Genomic DNA, 13,661 nt, shown 5'->3' with positions numbered 1-13,661 from the left:
CAATAATTATCACCCACCTGCACTCCACTATTAATTTAATAGCCTACCTTCCACATTATGTTAAGATACCCTTCCCTCACACATTATATAAATATACTGCCCCCCCCCACACACCCACTGGCCCCCTCAGAATGTACATGCACACCCACTCTTCACAATCTACTGGTATACACACACAATGTACTGGCACACACACACACACACACACACACATACACACACACACACACACACACACACACACACACACACACACACAATATACTGGCCACCTTTCCTGGTTCCATCTGCGCTGCGCTCTGTGTATTCTTCACACATTGAACGGCACCTATCAAGTGGTGCAAGTCCCATGTGATGCCAATGAATACGAGGCTACACAATGTGGAATGGAGGGAGGTGGGATGGACCGCGGCCAATGGGAGAAGGTGGCTGGTTCCGGAGCATGTTGGTCTATGCACAAAATAGATCAATGTCAACATTGTCTCATAAAAAAACAAAGTCCAAATTACGTTCTTGAATCGAGCAATTGTGCCTCTGCCTTGTCCCACCTTAGATAGTATTATTTAGTTACATACATTAACTTGCAGGTATCCTACCCAAGACATCTCTGCTTAACAATTGCTATCTAGACATATCTGAGTGCAGTACAATTCCACTAATATTTATACTTTAGTTCACACTTCATAATTTTTTTATTTTTTATGTTTAATGTATTTATTTTGTAGCATTAAAAAGACACCCAATGTTAAATTAGTCAAATAAAATTAATGATTTTAGATTTTCTTTTTTTAAGAGTTCATCATTTAAAATGTCTTTCTCTTTCTTTTGATTTTTATGAATTCATATTTAGCAGCCCCAGGGGTGAGGCTCTTGAGCATCCTCTGTTAATTTAAATTCCTTGGAGGTCTAGAGGGTTGTTCAGAGTCCTCGCAAAATTGAAAAACTATGTTTAATAAACTTGCTTCCCCCTCTCCTTTAACTACCCTCACCTTGTCCCGCCTCCTGTCCCACCTCCTCCTGTCCCCGAGTGGCTACTTGCACTGCTCAGCTGTTATAAAATAGGACGGACTTCGTTGTCTGCTCCCCCTTACTTCATGCCACTTGCATCGGCCGCCTAGCGATCATTCTCCTTTATCCCTCTTCAGTGCCATTGCTGCGGCTGTGATTCCTTTCAGCTGAAATTATTTCATCTTTGTATCACATGTAATATTACTGGTCACCGTCATCAATGTATTATTGGTTTCAGAGTCTACATGATATATTATCTTAGTATATGCTTTAAGGTTTCATTCAATTCTATACAGTAAATATTTATGTGTTTCTGTTTATTCCGCAGGTACAAGTATTGCAGATTTCCTGTTACAGAGGAAGATGTAGATGAAGGTGAATCCAGTATATCCGGGTTGTTTAACCAGTGTCAGCTGCAGGAACTACAGTAAGTAGATTATATTGTAAAACAAGGTGAGCAACAAAACCTTTCCCAGTAGGCCCAGTAATCTAGTGATGTCCTATATATTACTGGACACACAAAACAGTATGTTCTATAACACTTATACGGACCCCGGCATCCTGTAAACCTCTGTACCCAGATCTGACTATGGCTGCCATGGTGCATACACAAACAGTTTCTTATCCGCAGATTTCCCACACCAGATGGATGAAAGGTATGGACAATGCTACGCTGGGAATTATCTGCAGAAACTTGAACAGAATAAATATAATGTAAGAATATTCATTGTCACACTTTCTTTGTTCTAAACTGCACAATCTTGGACACAAGGACACTAACTGATGAATAGGAAACACATCTGTAACTGAATGTACGGACCCCTGGCCTAACTTTCATGGTGGTCTTACAGATCTGCCCCACGGATAATATAGCATTATGTCTTCTTGGTGGTACGTAGATAGTGGTGTGTTAAATACTGGCTGTTTTTTCATGTAGCACACAAATATCAACTTTAAATTTCAGTGTACAAATAAGCTATCAAGTATGTGTGTGCTACATGAAAAAACAGCAAGTATTTAACTTATGTGTAAAACAGAATACTACTTTGCACCCCTTGCATTGTAACATGGTTTTATCCAGGAGACTGAAATAAGAAGTTTCTCAAGTTAAGATCCTTAATGAATCAGGCCCATTAACTCTATGTCACACGCCGGGCCTTCAGTTTCTATAACTGAAGCCTGGCACACTTACGTGCTCCATGCTGACCGCCGCGCTCCGTCTGGCCGCTCGGCATCTTCTTTTTGGTTCTGCGCATGCACAGACTCTATCACTTTTTGTCCTCTGCCTCTCACCGATTGGCTGCTAAATTTTGGCTCCAAAGTTTAAAAGGCACTTCCCCCTGCAACTCAGTGCCTGTTTTTCAAGTTACCTGCTAGGTACTAGACATGGGTTCATTGCTCCTGCTATAACCTGTTGTCTGCAGAGCTGACACTTCCTCGTGTACTTCACCACTATCCCAGTGGTCAACCTGTGATCCACAGAACTGACACTTCATTACTCCTGTTGTAACCTGTCATCTGTAGAGTCTCTCCTCTCTACATTCCCCTATAGGTCTCGCCTGACACTTCCAGTAAGGGCCGCAGTGCGGACGCAACTAAGACCAAACCACCTTGTGGCCGTCCCTGGTGAATACCGTCTGCCCTTTAGACTTTGTGCCTTGCTGGAAGTAATGGTAAGTTAGGCAGATCTAGGATCCTAACCTTCTAAACCATGACACGGTGTCGATTTCACAAAAACAGCACTAGGCCAACCAGCCGGGGTTGTTGGCACCATAGCAGGGGGGCACGCAGCAGGGGTCCGTGTGCCATAATGACAAACCAACTCCTGGCTGTTCAGCACTAGGGCTTTTCCTACACCCCTGGGGCGGTGGGTGTAGGACAATAAAGCAAAGTAACAAGAGAGGAAAGTGTAAACCACCATTTAATTTTGTGGAACTACAAGCCCAGCCAGCCCGGACTGTCATTACCAGTCTGGACATGCTGGTGCTTGTAGCACTATAACCACCAGCACACCCATTTCAGGCAGGGCATGCTGGCACTTCAAGAACCACAAGTACCAGGGCTTCGTGAGCCATATAGTACCACAAAGTAAAATGTAAAGAAAACACACAACTGTTGTTACAAACACATTACTTTAATAAAAATATTAAAATCCCTAAATAAACACCTCTTTTAAACCACATATATCTATTAAAACTAATAAAACCATCTGAAGTTTTCATCTGTAAATGATCCACTCTTATAAGCTTTTACTCCAATAATACTTGAAAACAACCATAACGAAAACCATAATATTCCACAGGTCCTGTTGGTGTACAAAAAAAATCACATTCCAGGTCCTGGAGTAGTTAAAAAAAATAAACCCCAAAAAAACAATATTCCACTGGATCTTGAAAATAATCTTCTTTTCCTTTTCCTACTCCATGGCAGCCATCACAATGGGTTAATACCCTATAAAGCTAAGGTAGAGATGGTCACTGACCCCCGTGTTTTGGTTTTGTATTCGGTTTTGGATCTGGATTACCTTCGTGTTTTGGTTTTGGTTTTGTTTTTGCAAAACCGCCCTTGCGTGTTTTGATTTTGTTTGGTTTTGTTTTGCTATTTTTGAAAAAAATACAATTTTTTTGGTCTAAAATAACCTAATTTAGTGCTCCACCAGTTTCTTAGATAAGTGAGGTAATTCTAAAGCTAATAAATTATGAAAAAAACAGTTTAATCCCTGGTAGGCCATCCTTACTTCAAACACTTGTCTGCGAATTATACAGACAAACCTGATTGTCTACCTCCTCCATCTTTGATTATTGGCAATGTAGCCATCGTTTTTGGGTGTATATTACACCCTCCACTTGTAGTTGAATATTAAAAAAAGCAGCCTGCACAGACTGTGGAACTAGAAAGTAAAATTAAATGGACCACGGTAGTTTGGTGGCTATCTATGCCCCCCCGCCCTCCACTTGTAGTTCAATATAAACAAAGCAGCCTGCACAGACTGTGGAACTAGAAATTCGAATATACAAAGAAATGGACAAAGGCAGTTTGTATCTGTCTGCATCAGACCCCCCCATCCACTTGTAGTAAAATAGAAAAAAAAGCAGCCTGCATAGGCTGTAGAACTAGAAATTCGAATATACAAAGAAATGGACAAAGGCAGTTTGGTATCTGTCTGCATCAGATCCCCTCTCCACTAGGAGTAAAATAGAAAACTATTCAGCCGTTATATAATCTAGAATATAAATAGAAATTGAGAAAGGCAATTTGGTATCTCTCTGCATCATAATCATCAACATCCTCATTAGCGCCCTCTTTACCTCCACAAATCTCCCCCTTCTATTTCCAAAGTAGCATCCTCAATTTGTGTATCACCGGCTGCACTCGGGCTGTTCAGGTACACATCAGCAGAACTGCTGAAAGGGCCCTTCTTTATGGGTACACTAACAGAATGCTCACGATTAGACATACCACTGTTGGATGGACTCTCCACAGGGATTGGTGTCATTTGTGGATCAGAGCAAACATTATCCTCTAATGCCTTACTGTTATCTTGCAGCTCGGCTTTGACGTGTAACAGTAGTTGTGCACCAATTGTAGGCTCGGTAACTTTTTGGGATCTACCACTAATAGCTAAAGGTGAAGGCCTCATTCTCTCTTTGCCACTGCGTGTGTAGAATGGCATGTTGGCAATTTTTTTTTTATCGGCACTTAACTTTTGCTCAGTAACACTTCTTTTTCGCTTCAACACAGTAAAAAAAAAAATTATTTTGTTTTTTGGACTGATTTCGAAACACTCTGTAGTTTGACATCGCCTTGCCCAGATGACGTACTGGGAGCACTAACATCAGGACTGGTGACAGAACCTGGTTGCTCATTCTGATCATATGTGGACTGCTTTGAATCCATTCTGAGCGCAAAGCACTTGTAGTGGTAAAAATTATTTGGTAAGATACTGCTGACAAATATTACTTTTGACAGGCAGAAATATTTATGCACAATTATGGGGGACACCCCAAAAGCACTGAGGAGTGCTAAAAATTATTTGGTAGATACTGCTGACAGATATGACTTTTGACAGCCAGAATATTTATGCACAATTATGGGGAACACCCCAAAAGCACTGAGGAGTGCCAAATATTACAAAAATAAAATAAACCTCTATCCTCCTCTCTTCTCTAGTGATTTTTGTTACAGCAATTGGAATAAGAATATTGTATTCTCTGTCCCTGCTCTAATCAGCCTGTGACTACACCCTGCTCTCTCCCTCTGTCAAATGGCGATGGATTGCTGTGGAGGCGTGTATTTATAATGTTGAAGTATCACGAGAACCGAGCCACGAGATCCGACGACGTCACAATGACGTTCGGCCTCGATTTGGATTCGGAGCGGGCGGGAGAGTACCGAGCTACTCAGCTCGGTACTCGGATACCCAAAGTTCGGGTGGGTTCGGTTCTCGGGGAACCGGAACCGCCCATCTCTAATATAAGGTGACTCATCCTCCACATTGTTGTCTTTTCTTTTTTTTCCTCCTGTCTCAGCCGAGTAACGTATTGTAGTGTTTGTTGTTTTTATTGGATCAGGGCTTACCTTCATCTAGGTCTGACTTTTTCTCGGATGCCCTCCTGACCTACAATGGGATAGCAGCAGCAGGGCCTGTGCAGGATCTGGAATTTTGATGGCGAGTCATCCCCTTATTGGTGCTGTTCTGGATCCTGGAGCGTAAACTTGTTTGTGCTTCTGACATTGTTTTCCGGCGGTGCTCCCGAGCAGGTGCATGCACAGTGTGCTCCCGGGCGGTTTCAGTGTGTTCGGGAGACCAACGTGGAGCTTGGAGAAAAAAAAAGTAAAGCAAGAGGAAAAGAGTAAAATTTAACTGGCTGACAGATGCATCAATTCAAGGTTGAAAAAAGAGGAAATTGTAAATATAGAATACCCAATGACAAGCAGGATAAGACACACAAAGATTTCAGGTGTAGCTATAGCCTCAGTGTCTAGAGCCCTTAGACTGTGGTCTAGCACATTGCATACAGACATTGAAAATCGAATCAGTAGACAGTATCTACTAAAGTCTGTATAAATTATGCAAAAGCATTGATTTCTTATGCGAGTCTTCGCAATACTATTGTCTTCTCTTCCAAGAGTATGGCTTCAGCGGTAGTGGCAAGAGGGGCACTTTAGCTACGTCCGTTGGCCGCAGATCGGCAATGGAAATACCCTGTGGTTACACTTCCGTTTGAAGGTCATTTTTTGTTTGGCGAGAGGCTCGATGATCGGATGCAAAGATCAGCCATTAGTCCTACCATAAAATAGGAGAGGAAGACGTTTCTCTAATTTCTCCTAGCAATTCAAGGAAGCACGTTCCTATAAGCCTGGGAGGCAATATTCCAGACATCTTGATAGCATGTGTAAAACAACGGGCATGGTGTATGGAAACAGTGTTACAAACCTTTAATCTAATCCAAACCTGAACTGCACTTTTTAGCCATGTTGCTATCAGGAAATATCAGTGATGGAACTGTAACCTCTCCTTGGAAAAGTACTTCAGTGTTTAAATTTAACATCCACAGGAAACACTCAGGATTTGAGTGAATTAAACTACTATTGTTAATTCTGTTTACTCCCTATTGTCCACTAGTGAACTCTACAGAGAGCCAGGAGCTGGGCCCAGCAGGGGTCACCTGAGGGAAGACACCTGGGGAGGGGGCTGGATAGTGTGAGAAGCCCACTATTCAAGACCTTTTGCAATTCGCTTGGGCAGGCAGTTCTCAAAGTGGGATTATGAGATTATGAGGTGATTAAAGAGGCTACCCTGGGAGCTGGACATGCATGTAACTGACTTTGGCCAAGAGGTGATGCTCTTCCAGAGATGTGCTGTGGAACCTATCTCACTAGATTTATTTGAACGGATTTCCTCACTTGTTAGACCTGCATTGTTAAGGGGACCGTGCTGTACCTATCCCACTGGATTTATTTGAACTGATTTCCTTACTTGTTGGACCTGCTATCGTTAAGGGGCCATGTGGTATTTAATCCTGTTCTGCAGAATAAATCATCCTTCTATTTTTCCTCTAATACCTGAGTCTGAGTGATTTGGGAACCACGTATCTTCACAGCATGGCAAGGCAGTCCTTTCAATCCTTTAAAACAAGACTGTCAGCAGATCCAATCTCCGCTGATTCCAGTTGGTGGCAGAATTGCGCACTTTGCAGAGGTTTGAAAATGATCACCTAGGATTGGTGGGTTCAGGAAATAGTCACCAGGGGCTACAAGATAGAGTTTGACACTTGGCCTCAAGGGAACAAGTTTGTCACATCCCGAAGTCTAGAGTCCCCGCTAGAGCAGCGGGCTCTAGAAGACGACCTCCAGAACCTGGTGGAGGCAGAAGCTATTGTTCCCTGTCCCAGAAAGACATAAAGGCATGGGGTTTTACTCAAAATTGTTCCTGGTCCAAAAGGTGTCAGGAGTCTTCAGGACCGTACTAGATTAACGGGCCCTTAATTGTTTTGTACAAGCAAAACGCTTCCAGATGTAGTCGTCAACTCTATGCTTAGAATAATAGAGAGGGGAGACTTACTCCCTCTCTATTACTCGACCTCAATAGGATGCATATTTTCACATTTCTTTTGCAATTCAGCAACAGCGATTCCTAAGATTCTGTGTCCAGGGATGGCACTTTCAGTTCACTTTCGGCCTGTCCACATCCCCAAGAACCTTTACCAAGGTCATAGTAGTTCTCATAACCACACTCAGAAAGCTAGGCATAGCCCTATGGCCATATCTAGATGAAATCTTGGTTGCGGAAAAGTCAGAAGAGATGGCTCGAAGTTTTAAATCTAAGTAGTCATCTTCCTTCAACAACATGGTTGACAGGTCAATGTGCCAAAGTGTCATTGTGTCATTTGGTATCCTCACAGCAACTTCAATTTCTAGGTGTTCAAATAGATACTGAAAGTTATGCCTCTCTTAGGAGAGACTGATCAAAATACAGTCTCTGGCACATCATGTTCAAACTCAAACTAGGGTCTCAGCAAATGTTTTCCTCAACCATAGGCATCCTCTCTTGGTGCATGGTGGCATATGAGGAGCCTTCAGTCAATCCTACTTGCAAAATAGGATTACACATTAAGGTCGCTAGACTTCATACTCAACCTTTGAAGATCCGCAAAAGAATCTCTTAGTTGGTAGTAGCATCCAAGTCAAGGGAATCAAGGTGTGGCTCTGTCAGAGCCAACATGGATGATCCTTACAACAGATTACAGTTCTGAAAGTTGTGGCACTCATATGCATGCAATGATAATACAATGCACCTGCCTAGAAGAGAGACCTCTCCAGGGAAATGTTCTAGAAATGAGAGCAGTTAGTCATGCAGTCCAGCCTTTTCCCGTCATTGCTCGGCTACTGATTAAAGTCAAGAAGGAGGATGTGAAAGTGATAGCAATCCTCCCATTTTGGCCTCATCGTCCTTGGTTTGCAATGGCCTGGAGAATGCTTCTGTAACTACCATGGCCTCTGCTGTGCAGACCAGATCTTATACATCAAGGTCCAGTTCTTCACCCGAACCTGGACTCTCTTTCTTTGATGGCTTGCAGATTGAGCGGTCACTATTAAAGCTCAAAGGTATTTCTGATGAAGTGGTCAATATATTAATTCAAGCAAGGAAGAAGAATTCTTTTATCATTTATTACAGAGTCTGGAAAAGGTTTATGTCATGGGCAAAAAGTAGGACAAGGGATCCTATGTCTGCCAGTTTTCCAATTTATTTTATAGTTCCTTAAAGATGGATTCAATGAAGTATTAGCTATCTCTACATTGAAAGTACAGTACATCTGCCCTTAGCATTCTTCTTGATGTCAAGCTGGCATCTCAGAGTCCTATTTTTCAGTTTTGTCAGGCAGTAAATAGGTTATGGCCAAAAATAAAACCGTTTTTAGCAGCTTGCGATCTCAATATTGTTTTGGATGCCTTAACTTCGGATCCATTCAAGCCTCTACAAGACGTTTCTCTTAAGTGCCTCACTTTGAAAGTATTATTTGTAGTGGCAATCCCTTCAACCTGTTGATTAGAAAATCTACATGCTCTGTGGTGGGAAGAACTCTTCTTAAATATCTATACGGATAAAGTGGCCTTGAGGACTAATCCGGATTATTTGCCAAAGGTTGTTTCTTTCTTCCATATCAATCAAGACCCAGTTCTACCGTCTCTCTGTGTGCATCCAACTAATAAGAAAGAAGAACTTCATACTCTAGACGTGGTCAGAGCAATATTTACTTATATCGCCAGAACAGAAGGTATTAGAAAAACAAAGTAACGCTTTGTACTTCCCGAAGGTTCCTGCAGGGGCTTTGCCCCTTCAAAACCTATGTTGGCAAAATGGATCAAAGAAGTGATTGCACAGGCCTACAAAGGAAGGAAGTGCCGAAACTGTTAAAGGCACACTCAACAAGGGCTGTGGCTGCCTCCTGGGCACGCAAAGCCCAGACATTGGCAACTGATATCTGCAAGGCAGCTGGGTGGTCATCTATTCAAACTTTTACTAAACATTGTTTGCTAGACGTTGCAGCTTCTGCTGACGCAGTTTGAGAGGAAAATTCTCCAACAAACTGTTTAATAAATGTTTATTTCAGCATTGTCAGTGTGTTGATTGTTTTGCCCACCCTACTATTTATACTTCTTTGGTACATCCTATTGTGAGGGATGCCATGGAGTAGGAAAAGGAAAATTGGAGAATTATACTTGCCGTTAATTTCCTTTACTTGAAATACTTAAAGGTAGAAATGGGCGGGCTCGGTTTCCATAAAACCAAACCCACCCGAACTTTAGGGTAACGAGCCATCGGTTCGGTACTCTCCAGCCTATTCGGATTCCAAAACGAGGAAAAACGTCATTGTGACATCGTTCGATCTCGGATCTTGCGAGCTTTGGAATCAATAAATACCCACCTCCACAGTGATTTAGTGCCATTTGAGAGAGGGACAGAGAAGGGTTTGGTTACAGTATAGACTAGAGCAGGCAAAGTGATAGAATAGAAATAGGAGGGTGGTAATCCTAATATAGCAGTCACTGCACTGTATTTTTCTGAATTTGCACTACAAAGTGTAGATTCTGATATACACCCTTATAAATGAGCTGAATTTCTCAGTGCTGAAATCCTAATATAGCAGTCATTGCACTGTATTTTTCTGAATTTGCACTACAAAGTGTACGGTGTTATCAAAATGGATTCACAGCAGTACACAGATGAGGAGGAGCAGCAAGCAGCTGCTGCCACCAGTCCTGGTGGTAGTAATCCCTGTATGTCATCTGGTGAAGCCTATGTAAAAGTACATAGTCTTTTGAAGTCAGGAAAAAAAACAAACCAAAAGTACCTTTTACCGTGTTAAAGAGAAAGAGCTGTAATCCTGGAAAAGTTAACTGCTGATAAAAAAAATATTGCCAACATGCCATTCTACACACACAGTGGCAAAGAAAGAATGAGGTCTTCCCCTTTCTCTATGAGTGCGAGATGTAAAAATGTTACTGAGGCTTCTTCTTGTAAGGTCACTCGTGACCAAGCAAGACCAAGTAATTTGGAGTCCAAAAGTGGTGCACAAATCGTGTTACATGTAAAAGCCGAGCTGGAAGAAAACAGTAAGGCATTAGAGGAAAATGTATGCTCAGAATCAGAAATGACCCCAATCCCTGAGGAGAGTCCATCCACGGAGTGGTATGTGTAATCCTGCCCATTCTGTTAGTGTACCCATAAAGAAGGCCCCTTTCAGCATTTCTGCTGATGTGTGCCTGAACAGCCCGAGTGTAGCCGGTGATACACCAATTGAGGATGCCACATTGGAATTGGAACATGATGAGGGGAATATTTGTGTAGCCGACTACTGCGCTAATGAGGATGTTGATGAGGATGATGATGTTTATGTAAGTCCTGCACCGGTGGAAGCAGTTCTGGCACGTGATAAGAAGAAGGCCATTGTCATGCCTGGACATAAGACCAAAAAAGTAACTTTTTATATGTGGATTTATTTCTACCCAAATCCTGACAACAGTTGTGCAGCCATTTGTAGAGTATGTAAAGCCACAGTAAGTCGAGGGAGGGACCTTAATCATCTAGGGACCTCATCCATGTTACGGCATTTGACGCAAGTTCATGGCAAGGTGTTGGGAAAATCAGAAAGTTTTGGTAAGAAAATAACTACAAGCAGTTCATCAGATAGGACCCTTCTCTCACCTACATCCCGATGATTGTAATCTACACCTGCAACACCGTCCTCCTCAGTAGCGATCGGAGTTAGTCCTGCATCCAAATTGGAAAGGCTAGATGTCTCCCCCACTATCCTGGATTCCTCAGAAGAATTCTTAAGCGGTAGTCCTGCTGCTGCTGCTGCTGCTGGGGGAGAATCTTCCTCCCTTAAGCAGCCCTAGAAGAAGACCACTAGTACTTTACCACAATTAACTGTGAAACAATCTTTTGCTAGAGGAAGCAAATATGACAGCAGTCATCCAGTAGCAAACTGGATCACAGACGCCATGGCGACTATGCTAATGTTAGATCTGCGTCCAATATCCACTATAAACGCAGCTGGTTTTTCACAGTCAATTGAGGTTTTGTGTCCCCGTTACAAAATTCCATTGCGACACCATTTTTCAAGAAAAGCTATTCTTCAACTGTACCAGAACGTTCGTAAAAATGTACTAATTGGGCTCAAAAATGCCGTTCTACTCACTATACACTTAACCACAGATATCTGGACAAGTGTTAGTGGGCAACAAAAGATTATATGACTGTGACAGCCCACTGGGTTGGTCACTCGCCTTCACAAGCAGGAACAGCAGCAGCATGTACACCACTACGCAATATTTCTCACAGGCAGGCTACTCTTTCCATCACCTGCTTCACTAACAGGCAGACAGCTGATAATTTGTTACGAAAACTAAGGATTGTCATTGATACATGGCTTATACCACTTGGACTCTCCCCAGGATATGTTATTTCTGATAACGCCACCAATATTGTGCGAGCATTACAGCTGGGTGAATTCCATCACATTCCCTGTTTTGCTCACACAATAAACTTGGTGGTGCAGAGCTTCTTGAAAAATAACTGTGAGGTGCAGGAGATGCTTTCGGTGGCCCGTAAAATTTCAGGACATTTCCGGCATTCTGACACAGCATGTAGGAGATTGCAGCAGCTCCAAGAACAATTTAATTTGCCCTGCCACCAACTTAAGCAAGAGGTGTTAACAAGGTGGATTTCCACCCTGTACATGCCTCAGAGGATGGAGGAACAGTGCAAAGCCATACAAGCGTATTGCACTAGCCATGACATTGGGAAAGGAGGGGGAATGTATTTCAGTCTTGCACAGTGGAGAATCCTTTCTGTGCTGTGCAAGGTGTGAAATTATTTGAAGTTGTGACGTGTGTTGTGAGTTCAGAGTCTGCTAGCTTGAGCCAAGTCATTCCCTTAATTCGACCTTTGGAAAAAGCAGTTTGAGAAACTGAAGGAGGAGATGAAAGAAAGCATTTTCGCAAGCACTTAATTCGCTTCACAATCATCCAAGAGTTATTAAAATCTTGAAGTCGGATCACTATGTTTTGGCGACTGTGCTTGATCCTAGGTTTAATACCTACATTGATTCTTTGCTTCCAAATGACCGAGATCTGAACAGTTGCAAGGAGCTCTTGTTCAGCAAGTTGACTGCTGAACTGGTCCTTGGCTTGACAACGTCTCCTCCTTCAGTCTCTCAAGCAGCTGCTGCTCGTAAGAAATTGCACTTTTCAAAGAGAAGCAGGGATGACACAGGTAGCAGACCATAACAGTTTGACATCTGGTCTGGTTTGAAAAATTTTACCAAAAAAAATGTGACCTCGGCCATAGCTCCATCCGATCCTACTATTAACATGCAAAGGATGGTGGAGGATTATTTTCAAGAGTTCATTGAAATCGAAATGTCACAGTCCCTTTCCATACTGGGAGGAAAAACAAGCCATTTGGAAACCTATGTACAAACTTGCTTTGCAATACCTAAGATGCCCACCCTCCAGTTTGTACTCAGAAAGAGTTTTAGCACAGCCGGGAACCTTGTCAGTGATCGACATAGGAGGTTACTTCCTAAAAATGTGTAAAAGATGATGTACATCAAAATGAACTACATCTTCCACGAGGAAGGCCTTTATCGGCAAATACATCGAAGTACTGACACTTCTCTAATGGCGGATTCCAGCGGAGATGAATTAATAGTCTGTGATGATGATGTACACACTAATGAAGGTGAGTATGATGCTGAAGATGTGTAACAGTCGACAATTGTGGTGTCAACAGTATTATTAGGTCAACAATGCACATGGTGGACAGTATGATTCAGTAGATTATTCAAATGTGGACAGTATTATTTATTATAGAAATATGGTTAAGGACAGCTCTAGGGACAGGTATAGGGATAGCTCTAGGGAGAGGGTTAGGGATAGGGACAGGGTAAGAGTTAGGGATAATACTGTTTACATTTGAATTGTCAACCTAATACATACTGTCCACATTTCAATTGTTATCCTAATAATACTGTTGATGCCATTATATTGTCGGCCAATGCCAATGTTTCCCAGATGTGACACACTGCTGTGTGTTTCTATCATTGCTCTAAGCTGTCTCTTGTTGCATCATGGTGGAGTTAGCT

The 13,661-nt window shown here is 42.3% G+C and overlaps 1 protein-coding gene across 6 annotated transcripts in view; it reads left to right on the top strand.

The window, feature by feature from the left end:
• LOC142140662 (NACHT, LRR and PYD domains-containing protein 3-like) overlaps positions 1-13,661 on the top strand; it is a 141,818-nt gene that overhangs the window by 42,482 nt on the left and 85,675 nt on the right. For all 6 annotated transcript variants that reach the window (XM_075198421.1, XM_075198418.1, XM_075198417.1 and 3 more), the window contains exon 3: positions 1,337-1,435. In XM_075198421.1, the coding sequence (XP_075054522.1) occupies positions 1,337-1,435 (99 nt within the window). The remainder of the gene's footprint in view (positions 1-1,336; positions 1,436-13,661) is intronic.

Source organism: Mixophyes fleayi, chromosome 2, assembly GCF_038048845.1.
Source record: "Mixophyes fleayi isolate aMixFle1 chromosome 2, aMixFle1.hap1, whole genome shotgun sequence".
Lineage (NCBI taxonomy): Eukaryota > Metazoa > Chordata > Amphibia > Anura > Limnodynastidae > Mixophyes > Mixophyes fleayi.
This window is presented reverse-complemented; position numbering and strand designations above follow the sequence as displayed.